At 39.9% G+C, this 21,427-nt stretch overlaps 1 protein-coding gene across 7 annotated transcripts in view; it reads right to left on the bottom strand.

Annotated features, from left to right (window-relative positions):
* Nucleotides 1-21,427, bottom strand: part of rapgef1b (Rap guanine nucleotide exchange factor (GEF) 1b) — a 47,403-nt gene that overhangs the window by 16,424 nt on the left and 9,552 nt on the right. For 4 of the 7 annotated variants that reach the window (XM_044143952.1, XM_044143955.1, XM_044143956.1 and 1 more), the window contains exons 2-11: nt 9,834-9,979; nt 7,307-7,485; nt 4,917-5,073; nt 4,748-4,836; nt 4,510-4,668; nt 4,162-4,212; nt 3,504-3,618; nt 3,063-3,243; nt 1,587-2,108; nt 31-233 (exon numbers count right to left, since the gene is read on the bottom strand). In XM_044143952.1, coding sequence (XP_043999887.1) covers nt 31-233; nt 1,587-2,108; nt 3,063-3,243; nt 3,504-3,618; nt 4,162-4,212; nt 4,510-4,668; nt 4,748-4,836; nt 4,917-5,073; nt 7,307-7,485; nt 9,834-9,979 — 1,802 coding nt within the window. The remainder of the gene's footprint in view (nt 1-30; nt 234-1,586; nt 2,109-3,062; nt 3,244-3,503; nt 3,619-4,161; nt 4,213-4,509; nt 4,669-4,747; nt 4,837-4,916; nt 5,074-7,306; nt 7,486-9,833; nt 9,980-21,427) is intronic. The other 3 variants (XM_044143954.1, XM_044143958.1, XM_044143953.1) reach the window with 2 other exon arrangements.

The following is a 21,427-nucleotide window of genomic DNA, read 5'->3' as shown; positions in this document are numbered from 1 at the left end:
GAATGGCTGCCCGCACGGAGCACTTCTCACCAGCTGTCTTTGTTTTGGAGGTAAAGCTGGCGGCTGTAGGGGCTCGTGAACCGAGTCGGTGCTGCTGAAGGAGTCGTTGAAGCCGTAGACCTCCTGGAAAAGCTTGTTATGCTGCTCGTAGATCCTCTCGCTCTGTGGCATCTGGTAAAAAACGGAAGGCTGCGGCTCCGAGTAGTCCTCCATAAACTGCATATACTGGAGAACTGAAGGAGGAAGAGGAAAGATTTAGAGCTGTGAACTCAAGTGGATACGGACGGACTTATTTTACACTTTGATTTCATCCACTAAAGTCTATTAGATCCTATTTATGCATTTTCTTGTGGCTGTATTATTTATTTAATACATCTTTAAACTTCTTCTTACAACACTGCGTCACACACACTTTTGATATATTTTACTGAGATTTTAACCAACAAGGCGGTGACAAATTGTGACGCTTTTAAGTAAGATAAACCCTGAACCCACCATTTCCAACAATAATACAAAGATGCATCTACACAAACCATTCGCCAGTTGTTAAACAATTTGTAAAATCAGGTTTTTCTTTCAGTTCATACTTATGCTCTTACTTGTGTTGGTCTATCACTTATAATTCCACTAAAACACATTGAAGATTGTAGTTGCAACATGACAGGAAGGTAAAAAAAAAAAAAAAAAAAGAGAAAAACTTCTACTAACTGTATTTCCTGCTTCAAAATATGTCAGTAATCTTTGTCATCCACTTAAGGAAGGTCCCCAAATGCATTCTTGATGATGAAATAACCCAGCCTACATCATTAAAACAACTACTGTTAGTTTCCTATCGGTGACAAAACTCCTCCAGAGACACAAAAGTGAATAATAATGACCAAAGAGGAGAACTTATCTTTAAACTCACAGGAAGCTTGTTGTACTTTTGACATTCTACATGACTGTGGTCATGCTCAGTAAAAAAAGAAAATAGTCTCAACAATAAGGAAGGGTTGATTGTATGGATGACATAATACAGTAGCTAGTGAGGAAGTGACCAAATATTGCCCTCTGTGGCCTCTCTCCCAGACTCTATTGTGGCATGTCCTAGTATTTACTTCCTGTCTCTATTCACACTGAATATTTCTTTGACATAAAACATGCAACAATGAACTGATGACGAAGTGTTGCTAATGTCCGACTTTCCTTTTCCTAATCAACCTCGTTATTTACTCTTCTCTTGATTAGTCTTTGTTCTTGACTTTGCTTTCTGCTCCCGTGTCCTACATCCATCTCAATCAGAGGGCGTCCCTTTTTTGACCTTTATACTTCATTACTTCCTAGGGCTGGGCAATATGGCGGAAAATCAATGTCATGATATATTGAGCAGTAGGCCACGATAATCATAAATAGACGCTATAACACTATAGCCTACCTACACACAGCCAAGTAAAAAGACAAAGGCAACTTTTCACTGTTTAAAAACACTACAAATGCAGATATAGTTACTGTCATACATTTCGCTATCTATTAACTTTCGGTTTATAGCCTGGATCTATTCCATCCACAGCATCGCCTTTCCCCCTTGCCACTCTCACCCAACTTACTGTGTCTGTTTTTCTTTTCAGGAAGTGGCGGAGGGTTTGTGGGGACATCTGCATTCTCGCTGGTCATGTAGTGGGAGACAAAAACTCCCCCGTTGGTTTGAGGCATGGGGGAGATGGGTGTGAAAAGGGGGAACGGCGGCGTGGGGTGAAGTTCCTCTTCTGACAAGTTGTCGTACTGGGAGGGGTAGCGCTCATACAGCACCCTGGAGCCCCCGTCGGAGAAGGACGAGGTCTGCGTGCTGCGTCGTTTTTTCAGAGGCAGAGCGGGGGGTGCGCTGGTGCGACATGACTGTAGCGGGTTACTATGGTTGGGCTGTGGAGTCCAGTATTCTGTCTGCTGGGAGGGAGGAGCGCTCAGAGGAGGGTGCGTGAGATGCTGTCCGGGAACAGGGGACGAGGATTCGCTGTGAGACTCGGGCAGGGGGCTCAGGCAGCCCCCTGCCTGTACCGCAGGTAGGTTGTCCCCGGCAGACAAGTCCTGGTGGAGAAAGTCGTAATCCGGGTCATAACTCTCTGTGTTGTCTGAAAAAGTAAAGACAGCTGAAAGTTAATAAAATTATTGTGATAAATTTATTACATGCTAACTCTAAAGAAAAGTAGTTTTAACTAATTAGAAGTATTTATAAAGCTTTATTTTTTGTACCAATGAAGGTTTAGGATTTTTCTAGGGAAGCATATTAATAAATCAATATGCCTGGTCCATAAGGGCAGATCTATTCAGTCTAATTCTATGCTTTGTGCTCTGAGTGACGTCATGCTTTATTATTTATTTTACATTATATTTACAATTCCTAATTCTTGTTTTTACATGTTTGAGCAGACTTGTATTGGAGTATTTAAATGTGCTAAATTTATAATTCAGTACATTTATGTTTGTTTTTTTTAAAGAAGCCTTTTATGTCAATTCCGCACTGTTTTTCTGTATAGGATTAGTATTGGCAGACACAAAACCCAAAATATCTGTATCGGATGTGAAAAAAGTGGATCACAGCGTCCCTAGATTTTTCACCAAAAATAATCTCTGTTTCCATATATCTTCTATGCTGTTCCACAGTTCTAAATCACTTAATAAATATTAAAAGTACAAATACAAAAGTTTACTACGAGTTCATGGCAGGCATTTGTTTTGTTTTTTTTATACAGTGGTCAAGCTTTAAATAGAGGCTGCAGAATGCGCATATTGGAGGAGAGGAAGAGAGGGAGAAAGCCAGGAAGGAAGGCGAGGCAGATGTGAGAATTTTATGCATGTATGGGTGGATGAATGTATAGACAGAAGGAGGGATGGGTGCATCAACAGATGTTGGTCGACTGGATGAAAAGAAAGTCTGGAAATTGGAAATTCATACTTATCTAGAGTTGAAAATTACTTAAAACCTTAATTTTGAACAATATAAGATAAATCAAAAAACGAACCACAAGTGTCCCATGTGACAATCCACAGAATGCCACCCGGTGGAGTTCTGTTTGTGTCCTTACCCAGCGTCTCACAGCTGGTGTTACGAGAACACTGACCGCTGTCCTGATCCATGGAGGAAAGCTGTTCGTCAGACTTGCTGAGCTTCCCCATGCTACTGCAGGGCGACAGGCGAGGGGAGTCTCCGCCGTACGAATGGCTCCCCCCAGAGAAACGCCTCTGGAAGAATTCCTGCTCGTATTCCTGCGCGGAAAAAGAAGATTCCCATGACGTGGTTCTCGTTAGCTAGAAAACATGTTTGCTGTAGCCTATACGTTCCCAGCATAGTTAGATTGTGAAGGATTAGAACACTGACACTCCGCCAAAGTGGAGAGAGATTGTATGACACACTTTGGCAATTGCTTTTGTAGCTCCTTGAGTAGAAAAATTTGAGGAAGAACAGGAGACTGTAAACAGAAGAGCGATTTTACTCTGGAAAATCCATAATCGAATCAATCTGTCACCTGTCTGTGGTCACTGCATGGTAAACTGGAGCCACGGCTCATCGGTGCAACTACTGCCACTGGAGTTGGTGAAGGTGCTGACTGGCGTTTTTTAGGCGGAAGTGCTGGTGGTGGACTACAGGGGGGGGGGAAACATATTGAAAAAAATTACAAATACGCAATGAGTGATGAAAGTTTTCTTAAAACAATCGCACAAGCATAAAAACACAACTTTAAGCATGTATGCGCATTGATTATGCATGTATATTTACATGAACACAGACATCATCATCCCTGCTTTCTAATGGTGAGATGAAATCATGAGTGTTTCATGAAAGCCACTCTTGTAAATGGCATGGGGTCATCCTGTCTGTCCAACCGAAACACTCTCAGAGTTAATATCAGGTCAAAACAGGAAAACAAATAGGGAACGAGCCAACAAAGGTGACCATGATATGGAAGCTAGCAAAACAACAATTCGGAGGTCAGTCACACACTCTCATGCACCGGGCAGCTTTCTGATTGGATGAGGAGGTCTTCGGCGGGTTACCAAGGACGACACACACGTCAGGGTAATGCAACCATGCAAGCCAAAATGCCTTCATCCAATCCAGAAACGTTGTGAGGTTCGAGGGTGGGATGTTATAATGAAATCAGACGACCCTATGGGCCGACATACTTCTCCTTCTGAGAGGGTCTCCTTTGGCCAGCGTCAGCACTCAACTGTGCTCTGTTCCCAGAATGAGAGACCAAGGACGGAACAAAGATAAATAAATAAATGAGAGCGATAGCAGGAAGAGTAAGAAAAGTGGAAGCACTAGTCTTAACACAGGCTGAAAGTTATGCAAGAACCTGGGAACATAGAAAGTGTAATCAACATCAAAAACGCTGAACCCCCCTGCCCAAGTATCTATATCTGAAGATTGCTGAGGACTTCTGTTAAAAATCTAAAGGGTTTTTTTCTTTTTAATGTTCAGTGGTCAGAAAGAAGGAGTAATGCTCCGAACAGACGGTGTGAGATTGTCACCTGAGTTCTGCCACTTTGGCTTCAGGAAGAGGAGGTTTGGGTGGGGCCACATCCTCGTCTTGTAGTTCAGGGGCAGCCTTAGCAGGAGAGGTCGCTGGAGCCGTCCTATTCGACACTTCCTGCTCGCTATCTATCAAGGGCACCTCCACAGACACGTTGCTGCGCACACAAAAATTGTCTGGGTAAATTAACCACTTCATGTGCTTGTTTTAGTCAACCAAGTGTGTTTTATGCCCACCTCTCAGCAGTGGTAACAGGTGGGGCTGGTTTATTCGGGGTGGTGGGCGATGGCTGCTCTTGTTTTTCAATGGTCAGCTTCACCAGTTCCTGTTGGCAGAAATACAAAAACAGTTTGGGACTCCTTCGTGAATACTCTACATGAGGAAAAAGAATGGCAGGCGGTGTACCTTTACTCCATCCAGCACCGCCTTGATGACGCTGGTCACTGCGATTACGCTTTCTTTGTCGTCCAAGTCGATGCCGTCCAGCATCACCTGGTCTGCCCAGCGGATGAGATTGCCCAGACTCTGGTAGACGCGGCTGTGACACGAAGACAGCGCCGAGCTGCCGACGATGATGAGGGTTAATGTGAAAGAAGACATGAGTGGAAATGAATGAAGTGGTGTAGTAGAGTAATGGATGGTGAAATAACAGGTGCAGAACAGAGAAACAGGTAAACAAAGTGGGATTTGGGGAAAAAACTATTTTAGATGAGGAAACATGCTACAGGAAGACACTGGGTGAAATAACCCAAGAAACAACAGCAAAACTCCCCTAGCAGGACTTTGCAAAATTAATAAACGTCAATGTATCTTGTAGGGATTTTATACACTTCATCACAAAAGTGCAGTAAGTGAATTTGCACTCAGCCCCATTTACTAGGAATGATTAAATACCTACAAAGACAAGGTCATCCATCTAAACCGCGGGTCTGCAACCTTTACAATTTTAAGAGCCATATTTGCCTCCTGTCCAGCTAATTAAGATTTGTTCCAAGCCATAAAAGTTGCAATGATTTTATAAATACTTGCTTCTGGGAATTTGTGGCCATTTTTAAAGAACCCCATTTTATATCTGTTTTTAGGTTTAAAAGAAAGAAACATACTTTCCGAGCAAAGATGGATACATTTCCTTCTGTTGGACGTTTAAATTGATGAAAAAACATGATTTCCAACTAAATTACAAAAAAATAAAAATATCACTAGTATTTTCCATGTGACTGTCATGGAAAATCAATTTATTCCTGCTTGAATCAAAACTTGTTTGCAAGAAGCACTTTCTAATGTAACTGGTGTCTTCATGTATCCCACTTCATAACTGTTACAATCTAAAAAGAGCAAAATTTGTGTTTGTTAAGCTTCCAATGAATGCAGTAACCTGCAGTGATAACCGTACGAAAATGATTTAAATACTTTATATTGTCACTTTTATTGTGATCGCAAAAAATGCAACATATCAAGATGGTTTTAAATCCATCTCTGCTATTAACACACACTTAACATACAACATGACTTTTTGAGAGAAAGATTTGGGAAAATGAAGGCAAGTCTTTAGATATGCAAAACTGGTAGAGACAAATTATAGAAAAAATTATTTTTTTGCTACTTTTTGTTAGTCCATCACATAAAATCACAGCAAAATACTCTGACATTTGTGGGTGTGGTCAAAACGTGAAAGAGTTCAAAGAGAAGGAATACTTTTGCAAGGTACGCTACTCCAACTGCTGACTTTTTGGTCAGCCACGAGAGATGTGTGAGGTGTATTAAAGTAAGCTTTGTAGCCTCGAGAGCAGCATGGATAGCAACACATGGAAGAGGGATGTCGTTTCTCCAAGCAGCTCGTTGTGCATTCAGACCCGATGCTAAGGTGTGGCATAAGCCTGTAGCAACGTGTTGCAACCGATTCACACCGTCGGAATATTCTTCGACTGTCTCTGCAGGGCTTATCCCTGAAGTAAGTGGGAGACAGCTGAATCTACTGGAATTAAAAGGATTTGAGGGATGGAAAGATATGAGCTATAGGTTACAATACAGCTGGGTATACTGTTAACCTAACAAAGAGAGCAGGTTTGAGTCTAGTTTTTATAGAATAACAAAACTCTACTTTTGGCAGTAACAATACTTTTCCTACTTTTAGATGGAAAAGTAGTGTTAACATGTTTTGGCATAAAACAGTTCAATTCACCAAAATTCTAATCTAGTTGTACAAATGCCAGCTGCAAACTAGTAGGACTCTACTTCACAGGCTGAGGTCATGAGTGTTACAGCAACTAAATATCGACTGCTTGTAGATACAGGGTTGTGGGTGAAAAGACAAAAAAAAAAAATCCACCACCTTTGGCCTCCATTCCTTTATCAGCACTGATGGAGACGAAAAGGATAAAGACAAAAGACAGAGAGGTTCCAACATGCCCTGACAGTCCACAAAAACAAACTGCAAGGTGAGCTTTCTTTCCAAGGTTTGGCTCATACAAGCCAGACACAAAAGTCAAAGAAAATGACTTGTATTAAATCTGAAAGTATAACCTTTGTACCAAATAAGTCAATGATGCCCCACATTAAAAGTATGAGAAGCTAAAAAAATGAGGAATGTCAGTCACAGAACAAGCAATCTTAGTCAGAAAAGTCAACATCCTATAAAATTCCCTGTCTACTATAAACTGTCTGAAGGCGTAAAATAAATAAATATGCTGAATATATCTACTTATACAGTAAAGGAAACAGATTGCTGTAGATTAAACTGAAGATAAACTCTGCAGGTAGTCCAGAATTTCAGCAGAGGTTACTTTCATACATACCTATGTTGTATCCGGGCCTCGACTTGGACCAGAGGTAAAATCGCTTCGAGGACCTTGCTGGCGGAGCCCGGCAGCATTTCCAGCACTTTTTTCTCCACCACCATTTTGTCCACGATTGTCTTGAAGTATTTCAGAGCGCTGACCACCTCCTTCTCGTGCTCCTCCAGCCTGCTAACCTTCTGAGGAGAAAAAGTGGACGTGTCATCAAATAGTAGCTTTGGATGTAACCACTGACATTTTCAATGCCAACTAACAATAATTCACCCTTATTATAGCGAGTCAATATATTTAGTATCACAGTTCTCCAAGTCAATGGTTCCTTAAGGATCTTAACAATAACACATAGGCCTGTAACAATAAAAAATTGTGATGGCCAACAAATTGTTCCAGTAACTATTACAATAAACAATAATATTGTTGTTTTGATACTATTTTCAAATAAGATATTGTAAGTTTGCCCCCCTGAAAGACCAATAAACTTTCATTGTGTACAGAACACAACATTAAAACTGGGTGACATTTTAAATATCCAAAATAAAAACAAACAAACAAAAAAAAAAAACAAGCAAAAAGAATGAATACACACAGAACAGAAGCCATGAATAAAATGGATTAACATCTGTAAACCAAACTGCCCTTCAGAATGGAAACTATTGAGCTCATTTTAATTTACCATAAGGTCGATTGCTTATTGTGACATGATCAGTCAGGAATCAAAAACTGTCGGGTTTTAAGATCCTCTTCAGAAATGTACATAAAAATAAGAATGAGATGTAACAAATAGATAAAAATAATATTCACACTATTGATGCCTTGATATTGTCATTTAGGATCAAAAGAGAGGCTGAAGTAGAGCTGCACAATAAATCAAACTGCAAATCATTATCGCAGTACCAGCATGTCATTTTACAAACATGAAGGACTGCTTGGAAGCAGTGTTTGGCAAGATAGTATATTTCTAGTGTCATGCATTTAAGCTCTCACATTAATAATTCATATGGTCAATATATTCATGTGGATGGAGTCAATTTACTCTTAGGGCCAACACTAGATGTCTTTCTTAAGTAGTCAAGACGCTAAAGCTCAGAGAGAGTTGGGAATGTTCTTCAATTTGGAAAGACAGAAAATAATCTAGAAATTGAAGGTAAATCACAATTTTTAGCAGCAGTGATGTAAAGCAATACTAATTAAAAAATTTTCCTTCAAATTGTGCTACCTTAGTGTGAAGTTAAAAAGTTTAGAAGCTGCTTTTATAAGCCTTCCAGTTTCCTTCTGTAAAAATATAATCAAAGCTGTATTTGCACAATGAATATAGCGTCGTTTCAGAATTATAAGCAGCTACATTTTTCACATGCCCTGAAAAATGAGGCATTGATAGTGACAACAAAAGAGAGACTGAGGAAGTGTGTCACAAAGTGATTCACAGGCTGCTCAATTCCAACACTGATGAAGATATCTTCAATGGTTGTAGTGTGCAGGAGGAACATGAAGATAGTGATCAATGACTTTTCCTAGTAGGCTATTGAATACATTTTTTTTTTTTTAAGCAGCCGTATTGCAAACCACTGTTTGGGAAAAAGCATTAACACCTTTGTGCATTTTACTGGTACATATTTTATTGAATATGAAATATTTCATTGCAAGTTTATGAAATATGTACCAAAAATCACAGAAAATCTTTTTTTTTTCTTTTTACACAGAAAGAAATTTTTTTCTGTGTAAAAATCCTATGTAACAACATGGAACAGTTGCAGTTTATGTACAAGTGTGTGTACATATTAGTAATTTTTTTTGGTCTTTCTACAGTTTGTGGGTGTTGCTTATATCAGGTATGCTCAGTAGTCCAGAAATTACATTAAACAGTAAGGAGAAACGTAGCACTTTTACATAAAAACAGAAAATCCACAAATATCATTGCATTAGTTTATTTATTTGCTTCCACATTTTCAAAGTGAAGGGCAAACTGAAGTTTTTCCCAAACTATATTTTGATTCAAATTCTCTGAATATTTGAAGATATAGGCCATAAAGTTTATGTTCTGGACATTTTGATGCTTAAAATCTTAAGCGGGATATTATTAAATACAAAACAAAGGCTCATAGAAACCGAGATAGAACATTTCTTATTGTTTTGAATCTACATTTTCAAAACTTTCCAATATCTTGATATCCGTTACCCAGCTACGCCCATTCAAAACAATGTCCCAAGTCTCATTGCATCATTCTAGCAAATAAACTCGCACACACTGAGCCCTAAAGATGGACCAGAGCTGCTCATTCGGGAAGCAGGGAAGAGTCACTGGTGTCTTTGTAAACTTAAACATCTGCTCTAATGGAGCCTGCTTCCACAGCAACTGGAAAACTGTGGGAACCCACAGGAAAACTCTCACACAAGGCCACAGCGGGGACACAAGGCCACAGCAGGCACAAAACACAGAACGGGAAAACAATAGACTCCTAAACAAACGGTGTAGGTAGGAAAATATCTAAATTTCCCATAAGAGGTGTGTAACAAGGTGCACAGTCACCTTGTTAGCAGGTTTCTCAGTACTCTTGGCTGCTGGCTCTGGCTGCAGCTGCTTTGCCTTCTTGGATGGAGTCCTCTTGATCTTGGGTGAGTGGAACTTGTCCTTCAGTATCATGGTGAAAGTGGACAGATGGGATCGTTGCGAATCTGCGGACAGAAGGAAAACAGAGGAAGTCGAGTGGTCAGTCACGGCGTAAACATGCTTGAGGGGAGAGAATGGAAATGATCTATAAACAGATGGCACAAGCTCAGTGAACAGCTAAATCCACTATCTCACAATGGCGCTCTTGTGAAACGGAGCTAAAGAGAGGATCAGATGTGGACACAAAAGTGGAATCTTAAGACGCCGGTGCACCAGGGATTTTTATCAAGTATGTGCAGCATCTGTATTTCATCTGTTCTGTTTGTCTTGGATATAAATCTGTCGGACAGTCGAGGCTCTTCCAGCGGGCCTTACATGCGTGTGTGTGTGTGTGTGAGTCAAAGGCAAAAACAGAACAGTTAAACGTGGCCAGGATGAAAACAATGACCACTAGTTTACTTGCCAATTTGATTCATTTACAGAGAACAGAGACAGCTGCATTTAAAAAGTGGAATATTCAGCCTAAAACTGATGTGGCAGTATGATGCTATGGGGATGCCTTACTTCCCCACAGCATCAGTTCTATGAAACTAAGAACTGACACTTAATGCAGGCTTAATGGAGGCCATGACAAGACAACTGCTGTCCTCAGATGCTCTCCATTCAATCAGACTGAGATTTAACTATTTTGCAAAACAGGAAGGGGAGCCATTTCAGTCTCTAGAAATCTAGTAAAGAGATCCCCAGAAGGCTTATTGCTGCTGTAATTGATGGGAAACGTTCTTATATAAAGTATTGACTCAAGAGGGATGAATAGAGCAATAAAATTGCTCCAAGGCACACAACTAACAGTAGCTTTATTATGGCTAAATGATTTACTAAAATGATGCAACTGAAGAAGTGCCAGCCAGCTGCATTTGAACATTGAGCACCTCTTGATTGCTGCGAATTCCTTTGCTTTCACCTCTTTCTCCCTCTCTATATCGCTACCCCAAAAGTAATTCAAGAGATAAATGCTAATGACAGCACTGGGAGTCAGCAGGAAGTGTGGGTTTTATCAGTGACAAAATTACCCCTCTATCTGCCGTGATCTCCCTTTAGCTCGATGACAGCGGGATTTGGCATTCCAGGGCCAGCAGTGTAAAAAAAATGAACAAAACAATGTGGAACAGCAATCAACAGCAGGTAAACGGCACACAACACATTTCCAGCCACGCCGCGCTTTCATCGCTACCATCGATCAACGGGCCGTGCACATATCCGCCCCTCTGTTCCCGCTCTCCGCCCTTAGTCCTCCTCATCCTCAACCCTGAGTGGAAGCTAAAGAGCGCTGAAGCAGCCAAACACGGCTGTGTGTCTCATTAAAAATGCTGATGAGGAGCGGTCCCAGCAGCGATTCCGCCTGATCCGCAGATGCAAGAGGGATATGAAAAATGGATTCTTCTTGTTTTACACTGAACAGTCAGAGGGGGAAAAAAACCCCTGTATTTTGCAATTTAGAGCAAAAACTACAAAAACACTGGCTGCTTTGTCAAAGTGAGTGACTTATTTATGCTGCAACACTGATTTAATAATGTGCAGAGTTACTGGAAATGTACCTCTTGGCACCTCTTTACCTTAAAATTCATTTGACCTAGTTTTCAGTTTCCAAATGGGTCAAATCAGTCACATGAATATGGGAGCCAAAATTATTTTCCACACATAAATGTGCTGCCTTTGCTGGTTCTAAAAAACAACAAAAAGATACAATTATATCTAGTTTTTTAAGTAGTCATTATGTCACCAAACTCAAGCAGAGAAAACCAAAAAGATTGATATGTTTTAGAAAATTGATAGTAAAAAAAAAAAGAAAAAGAAAAAGTAAAACACCATTTAGTCAGTCTGGCAGGATTAAATGAGACAAGAGGCAGGACAAGATGCTGTGACTAGGACAACTGGAGAGGGACAACTTCTTCATCTCAACTGTCTGAATTGCAATATGCAGTGAAGTATTGCCACATAAAAAAAATGGTCCTTCTACGAATGAAGAGGTTAGGAGAAACACTGTAAGGGGATTTTACTGCTTCAGCCTACCTTGTATTATTTATAGGGTGCGACAGTGGGTGACTATTGTTAACCGCGTATCTGCTGATGTGACCTGGTGTGCGCATCTGTCAGTCAGCCGCCTATCACAGCAGAGCAAAAGGGCACAGTTGGTGATTTTTAGAGATTTGCGGAGGTAGATAAGATTGGTTTCTCGTGCAAGTATCGGAGGTTCACCCAACACCAATGAAATCGGGGGCCAATTTATCACTATATCCCTAATTATTTAGTTTCTTTACATAGATGACAAGCTACTTTTAAAAATTTGAATATATCATATGTCAGAAAAACATATGATAGGGATATCACTGGTAAATATTGTGATGACGATATCAGTTTTGATAAATCCCCATCCCCTTCTTTCCACTTTTTCCCTCTCATGTGAGCGTTCAATGCTCTGGTTAACCTTTAGCATCTTAGTGCCATCTGTGTCAGGCAGGGGAATCTATTGCAGGAAGACTCCATCCAATGGGCTGAAAAATAAAAACTGTACCCTCGAATAATCTGTTCAAACCTCGGGATGGGGCTTACACTAGAGCAGAGCCATGACAGTAGACACCGAGAGTTTGCTGGACATTCAGTTCCAGCTTACAAAGTCTCACAAGGACCGCGTCCAAGTCTGCAGCTGCGGAGTAGAGCAACGCTGCCACGAGTCAAATGATTCACCACCGTGCTCGATGCAGCTGGTTCGGCAGACATCATCACAGTCCCTGAAGCTTTGCTGTCTGAGAACGGTTCTCTGGATGGAAACGCCTCTCCAATAGAAAGTCAAGCCTCTAGCATGAACGTTACATGGACAAAAGAAATAAAATAAGCTGTGTGAAACACAGTTAGTGGAGGGTGCATAGACTAGAGAGGGGGAATACAGTGAGGTTCTCTGTTATGGTCAAGCAGGCCTCTCTGCGGTCCCCATTCAGCAGCCAGGCCATCGCTCCTGCTCTCTGCGGCTTCCTGTCTGCCGCTGGCCAGAGTTGTAAGCGAGTGAGGTCATGGGCTGTAATGTCTCTTGTACTGAATTGGACCAGTCATGGACTAAGCAAAAGAGTGAAAGAAAGCTCACAGTGAAAACATTTCTTTCAACCATCCAAGCGACGACGCAGGTATCGTGAAGTAACCTATGTTGACATCAAAAGGGATTCAAGAGAAAGCCAAGGCTGATTGACGAGCAGATCCACTGAGATATTGAGCAAATTAAATGTTCTTTTAGCTGTTTTTTTTTTTTTTTTTATTCTTCGATACTTGTAGATCTTTAAAAACAAGAACTACAAACCCTGCCAATCTTTAACAAAACACACTGCACACTGATTTGTGGTGTGAGAGTCTAGAGAGCATTCAAGCTGCTCGAGGCCAGGCTTTGTTGCACAATCAGTAGACAAACACACACCCAATGTAAAAAATGTGAGTATTTTCTACATTCTACATCTACACCTAGTATTTTGACCAGGTGCATTCATAAACTACAAGTTAAGCAGCATTAACATGAATACTAATTTAGGTTGGCAGTAAACCTGATCTCTAACATTGCCAGTTTATTGTCCCATGCTAAGCCTTCATTGTGTATGCCCACGCCAGCTTTGATTGGTCAAACTTAAACTCTAGTTTGTCTTCTTAGAAAGTCTGGTTCATTTAGGGAGGTGTGAAAGCAAATCATCCTCTGATGAGGGGGAAAAAAAGCAAACCGTGGTCCGTTAAACCATCTAGGTTTCAGTTCAATAGAAGTGAACTCTGGTATAGTTTGAATGTGAATGTCAAGCGTACCAAAGACCGCTCCAAAAGCGCAAAGCAACTATAGCGCAGGGCATTCTGGGTAAATGCAACCTAAACAAACGGGCATGTCGAGCGCTAGCGGGGGAAATGGCTCGTGATCTTTTGCAAAAGGCAAAAGAGCCTTTTGCAAAAGACCGCTAAAACGACCGCTAAAACCCGACCCTGCTCTTTGTTTACAATTTACGAAGAAGGAAGTTGTGCTTAGTGTCTTATTCAAAGGTTTTTTGTGCTGTTTCCGTCAGCGGTTCTTGGTCCAGCGCCACCACAGGCGAGGGGGAGAAGAGGTTTTTAATTAGTTTGGATTGTTTGACATAGTGCAGTGTGAGTCTATCAGACTACCAAGAGTGAAAGCACCCTAAGGCATCTATTTTCAACATTAGTGTGGTATACATGAAGTCAGGTTATGCATAGTGATGTAGCAGCCTGTTTAAAAGAAAGCCTTTTGATACCATGTCCAGTTCATTCAAGCTCTGAGAGAGCACAAGAGAGCAAGACTTTCAGTAGATAACAAGAAGGCTGGACAAAATATATTAAAGTTAATTGCTTTAACCCTTTTGCGCTTTCTATCTTTGTTGGAAACTTTGTTTTACAGCAACAGCTCCCTCGTGCCTTTGATCCTAATAAAAGTAAAGTCAGGAAGGCTAGAATGTATCTTTCATTTTGAATTGGCCACAAAATTGTAATCTCTGATGTTAATAATGGCAAGACCAATTCCTGGCAGTGAGTGCAGTTGTTGGGTGGTTGTGGTTTGGTCCAGGTCTGTATAAAAAGATTAAAACCGCCAAGTGAAGGTGTTACCCTTCTAAGACAGCTGGTGCGTCCATCACAAGTTCCTTCCACTCATAGAACAGGATGATTTCAGGGTGAAAGGATACAGAGCAGAGGTTGTGATTCGGGTTACACAAACAGCTGCCATCTCCTCCTGAACCTTCTGTCTATGAAAGTGTGTGTGAACCCTGCGCTTAAACTGACATGTTTTCCCGGCTTCAGGAGGAGTGAAATAAGAGTCTGAAAGGTCATTGTTTGAGCTTTGGAGAAGAGAAAGCAGCTGGTGAAAAAAACAGATCTGAAAGTATGAATTTAATAAATGCAATAAAAGACATAAAAATGATTTCAAGTCCTACTCCAAAGTAATAGAGGACTGTACTCTGCCTAAAGAATGAAAAACTAACAATAATAAAATAATTCTCTCTCAGATAATTCTATACATCATTGCATGTTCTACAATGTATAGTTTTTTCCCCCAGTGGAGATTAGGAAAAGCCTTAATTATGTATGAACAATAACAGAGAAGCTAATATGAAAGAGAAGCAGCATGGCCACCTGATGATTAGGCTGAGCAAAGACTACACATGTAGCATAGCCAGAAGTAAGATGTGGATATGTTTTTGTTTTGAACTGACTCCATGGCAACATCTCAAAACACAGCAAGAGCTGTGAGCAAGCTGGTGGCTAACATCGTACAAATAAAAGGATGCTGCAAAATTCTATGTCTTGATGCTGTGACACATATCTGAGCAAAAACATAAAGTATTAGTCATCGGTAAAGCAACATGTTACCATGGAGACATAGGGTGCAGGCTAGTGAAAAAGAGACGATGATGACCAAGGCATTTCACCGAGTACCCTTTGCTGAAAATTCAATTCAATTCAAAAAATTATTTTTGATCCCAGATGCAGTTTCCTTACAGCTGTTTGATTTCCTACATATGAAGGGAAACATCATTTAAAAATCTTCCAAATGAGAGAAATTGAATTTAGTTTCATTATACATTCATAATAAATAAAATGATAAGTCATTTGTTACTAAATAGTTCTACTATACTATGGAGTAAGATGGTGAAAGCACCGTCCTAAACACTACCAGGTTTCACCAACACCAACACTCTTTGTCCCTAGATGTTTAGTAATGCCATCCTTGGTTTTTGGCAATGTTAAGATGCTGAAGATGGCTTCAAATGTCAACTCTGAAATAACTCTCTTTTTATTAAAATGTGTGGCATGACATCGCCTCTGCTAAAACAACTAACTGATGACCGTAACACAGTAGGGAGGCTAGAAACAATTCTATTAAATAAAATAGATAATGACTAAAAGTGGAATCAGCACATCAATGTTTTACAAAAACAAAGATTTTAAAGCTGCCAAAAAAAAAAAAAAATCTCTCTACAGGACTTCATTAGTCTCTAAATGAGAGTACAGTGGGTTGCATTTTGTCTGCAGCAATGAAAAGTAACAAAATGTGTGAAAACAGCAGAAAAACAGACAAATTAGAAAAATGGACAATTAAACAGGAAAAATGTGATTCGCTGTCATTGTGATCATTTAATTTCTTTATTTAGGTATTTCTGAATGTTTGTGTTCAGTTTTTAAAACTGAAAAATTGGTCTCTGACAGAAGACATGCACGAAACATTGTATGTTGCACTTGTAGATATCTAAGGCAAACTGACACTACTAGAGTGGTAGCAAAGTAGCAGCAGCAACAACAGAAAAGGTATTGGCCTGGAGCACGGCTTACAGTTGATTTACGAAGTAATGGAGGCAAAAGTCCAATGGTGTGTTTTATAGCTTTCCAGCTGTGGTGTTTAGGCATGGTGTTCAACAGAGAGCCACAGGGAGACTCAGTAAGAGAGCATCAGCTTCACTTACTGAGTAACTAAATGACATGAAGTGGATGCTAAATGCTTAGCCCACTTAACACATATTGTTTTCTGCAAAACAAAATAGTAAATGAGACCATAGAGGGTTTCTACATGGTCCGTGTACAGTTGGCAATGCATTATACTGATTTCCCCATTAGCATTCTTTATAATGACTTTTGGAGTCAAAGCAAGCATGATGTGTGAACAGTGAGAAAGATTTATCAATACTGCACTGGGATCCAATCAAAGTCTAAATGAGGTGGTTTATATCAGTGCTTGCAGCTTTTACATGAAATATATACTGTTCATATAATTATTGTACTACACTTTTTTTTTCCAATTTCCAAGGGCACGTGTGTCATCTTGTTTTTCTTTATCTCGGTTACAATACATTTAAAAAAAATATAAGAAGCAACCACAGGCGCTATGGTATGCTGTCAGCGGCTTCCACAAACACGCCCTTCAGTATGTCGATGACTAGCAAAGCAGGACCAGCGGCCATCGGTCAGTTCAGGAGTAGATATCAGAGCGGTGATGGAGATGCTCTGTGTGCTGCCGCGCATGAACACAGACAGCCTGGTCATCCATGACTAACTGAGTGTGTCACACAGTAAAGACGATCTATAATGCAGATCCATATCACAAAGCACCGCATCAAATACTTAACTGCTTGATGTGATTACGTTCGAGAGTAAAAACAGTTCTTCTAAATTATATTAGACAACATGGTAAATTGAGGAGACGACCTGAAAAGAAATCATTACATTTACCCTAAACACAGAACACCTGGCCCACTTTGTCAGGTTTTTTGCCACGGCAACGGGGAAAATATGCATATTTTTATTAGCGCCGAGTCCCAAATAAGGGTAAAAATATGCAAAGAAAAATTATAAAAATACACCTGAAACTTGTGATAAGGTGAAACTACAATGTGAAACATTTGACTTGACTAATTACTCAAACACGCAATGTTAGAGCAAAACAAACCCAAATCCAACCTAATCCCTAGGTGACGCACCTATGCTTATTCTGTGTTTGTTTGAAACATCAATACGGATTAAGAAACATACCTTTGAAAACTAAACCAGAATTTTAATGGGAAATGAGGCAGCAGCTAATGCCAGTACATTTACTGCCATCCGTATCCACCGTCAGGCATAGCTGCACGGTTATTTTATATGCAGTCTACCATTACAGCAACAAGGTAGGACAAAGAATAATAAACATGAATTACAGCCATAACAGTCATTTAAAATATGCTACAATACCATGATCTCAGGGTTTCTGAGGTTACATGCATTTAATACTAAATGTTTGGATGAAATGCAATGTTATGCAGATGTTAAGAGCAGTGGGTAAGATTTCTGCAATACAAAGCCTGTTAGTCATGCATTTAATTAGGTTTTGCTACAAAGTAGGCGTTATATTAAATTAATAAAAAAAAAAAAAGGTTAATCAAGTTAATGCTTTACTTTCCTTTTCAGAATGAACAAAGCATTCCTGTATGAATCAATACAAATGTGGATGTGTAAGACAGGCGATATTAAAAAAGTAACCACATCCTCTTTCAATTCACTATCAACAGCTGAGGCAGTAGGACATACAGAAACTCTCTGATCCCTAAAATATTCTCAAATTCTGACGCCCTCCAACGGCCAGTACACACACACACACACACACACCAAGATATTAAGAATGCGACCAAATAAGTACACCCCAAAATTCACTTCTCTAAATAGTTCAGGAGTCAAATTTTAGCCTTTGTTGGCTTAGCTGGAACACTAATACTCACCCCCAAGCTATCTGAGTTCAAGCGAGCATCATCATCACTTACTGTACCCCTCTACTTTTTCATAAGAACTCTAACAAAGCTATTTTAAAAAAAAACAAGCCACAGTGTGCTTACTCTGGGCTGTGGATGACCTCTACGATAATATGTGTGCTCAAATAATCCAGCCTCCCTGCCAGCTGGAGTACAAATCGGATGGTTTCAATATGGGTCGACATCTCATTACGGCCACCGGACAGGCTAATGGAACATATTCATGGGAGCTCTGGGCAAATCCCTTTATTGGGGCTGTATTGAAAGTAATGCAGCGAACCCTAAGGAGTAGTTGATTCAATTGTCCTGTGTGCAACAGAACACACGAACGAGCCTTCACTCACACACTCACATCCAGTGACACTAACAAATAAGCACACGATTCATCTCTAAAAGGCATTCAACCGCAAGCAGAAGCAAGAGCGAATTGCCCCCGGGGCGCGACTTTCCAACAGCACCAGTGACAAGCAGAACACGGTCTGCGGCGCACGAGCGGCAAGCTTTTGATGGTGCCGGCTTCTTTTAAAAACCCGGCAATAATGAGACGGCAAACAGTGGAATGGAAAACACTGTTTTGCGGAACATTGGTAATGTGCCACAAAATCTACGAGCCTCCAGATTAAATAGCGCTCACCTTTTTGACACGTTTAATTAAGTTTCACTATGCTGTCTGTATTTACTCTAAACAAGATGTTTCTATCTTTGGCACAGCCGTAGTTCATTGAAAGTTTGACTTTATTTCAGATTCCCATAAAAACAAATAAGCAAAAACAGCTTCAGTTTTGAGTCTTGAACTTAAGATTGCTCTGTGCTACTTGGCTCCTGTTGCCATTTTCTCCAAGCAATTTCTGAAAACCTGAATGCTTCCAAAAAAAATATCAACACTATCCTCACAACACTGCAATGCACTATTGAATGTATATGCTATGAATTGTGTTGCAGAAACAATTCCATTATTTGATGATCGTACATTCAGTGGCAAAGCAACCAGTGTGTTATGTAAACAACTTGCTGTATGTCTAGAAAACTGAAATTTGTCCCTTTGTTTACATCTTCCTTTTCTGCAATAAATGAAATAGATGTCATCTTACAAGCAAGTCTGGGGATGTTCCTCAACACTGTCTAGATTTCTTTCAATAAGCAAAAAGTCAGTCAATCGCATGATAAATTAAAATTGGCCCAATAATTTCTATTTGCATCGTTTATTGTTTTTTTTTCTTCTTTATTCTCTCTCTTTCTACTAAAAACTTGATGACAAAAGTTTTCAGTCTGATGCTTTGGTCTCAACTAGCGCTTTTTCTAAGGACAATTTTAAATCTTTTTATTTGTTGTTTCAGTTGTGTTCTTTAATTATTTTGGATATTTAAAATGTCTTCCAGTTCCACTGTTAAAAGTTCATTAAAATGAAAAGTTATTGATCTTTAGGAGAGTGTTCTTTAGTTATTACGCCATTACCACTATAATACTTGAAAATGGTCTCAAGACAACAATATTATAGTTTATCGCATTAACGTCTGGGATAATTTATGGTCCAGCAAAATTTCTTATTGTGACATTCCTACTCTAACCTCTATGAAAGGTGCCAAAAAAATTTAACAAAATGGTGCTTTTGTACGAAATTCCATGAATTTGCTTATTTAACCTGATAACAGTGACATATTACTTTCTCTTGTACACATTTAAAAAAAAACTAAAAAACTTTAACGCAGCAAATACAAGTAATAACTTAATTCTTTCATTGTGTACCAAATAAGACTCCAAAGACTGGCACACCAAGCTTCCTGACAAGGTGGGGTGTAAATTTGTATGATGCAAATTGTTGAAACTGGGAAATCACACAACGCACACACACTCCATCCTGGGTACCCCTCCTGTTCCTTCCCTACTGACGCCGAAGCCACTGGTACGATTTCCTGTCCCTTGTCTCCATCATCGAGTGCCGCTTCCTCTTCGCAGTCCAGGCTTGCCTAAAATTGGTACGTCTCTGGATTTTCTCAAGCCTCTCTCAAAACGGTTCGCCTCATTTATCCCAGACACACCAAAAAGCTCAAAGCAGCCAGATCCTTAAAGTGACCTTCTGGCAGCATATCACAGCATTTCTTTTTTATTTATTTATTTAGGATTCCATTTAAAGCTCACTTTTCGAACTGAATCTTTCAGCAGAGTGAGTGCACACCGGCTGGCAGGCAGCAGGTTCCCCTTGGGTGAAACCAATATACTAAAGAGCCACAAAGAGCTATAAATACCCCCACTTGTCAGGATCTCTGACATCAAACGGCACCAGAGAACACACTGCGACAGCTAAAATAAAACAACGCTGATTTGCTGGTTGAATTTGGAGTTCTGAGAGAATGGCAGCTGCTTGGCAGGAGAGCACAAAGCAAACATTCACTATACAGCACTCGAGAAACGAGACAGATCTTGCCCACAGAGACAAACAGCCACAATAGGACCGATCACTTCAGTGCTGAGTAGAAGACAGATACAGAGAGACAGAAACATAGGAAACAGTAAATGGCCTGGAGCAGTGAGGAGTGGTACCACTCTCCTCCTGTTAGAGAGCTGCACAAAGCTCATTCTGTCTGTACAGTGGCCTACTTGTCAACCTCTTGACACCTTTGTGCACAAAGGCTGGAAGGTTCAATACAACTGATATATTACAAACAAAAACAAAAGAAAAGCTGGCAGGGTGCTTTAAAACTTATTGTTTTATGTTTGTGGTGGAGCAAAGCAGAATAAAAAAACTGTTGTGATTGAAGCTAATTGCTACATTTGGGTCTCAGTTTATACAGAGTTTTCTATTTAAAACAAAATACTTTACAAACAATATGTTCAAAGTTGGGGTTTTTTCCACATTTCAATTAAAAAAAAACCCTAATTTGTTACACCAAAATGTAAACATGACAGACATTGTACACAGAAGAGCTTTTGTCATTTTTAAATATGAAATCTGCACCTTCCAGTGACACAATTAATTGGTCAGGACTTACAACCGAATGAACATAAAGCCCAACCTGAAGCCTGGCAATATGGACTCAACTAGCTACAATGTTAAATCAAGTCATTTCACATTAGAAAGACATCTGCTGAGAAAAACTGAGGCAAAAATTGAATACTATCTGCGCAAGCAGAGAAAGAGTTGAATAAAAATCACCTGAAACGTTCATGAGCAATAATAAGTTGTCACATTTTGTGATG

The sequence above is a fragment of the Gambusia affinis genome, linkage group LG17 (genome assembly GCF_019740435.1).
Source record: "Gambusia affinis linkage group LG17, SWU_Gaff_1.0, whole genome shotgun sequence".
Taxonomy (NCBI): Eukaryota; Metazoa; Chordata; class Actinopteri; order Cyprinodontiformes; family Poeciliidae; genus Gambusia; species Gambusia affinis.
This window is presented reverse-complemented; position numbering and strand designations above follow the sequence as displayed.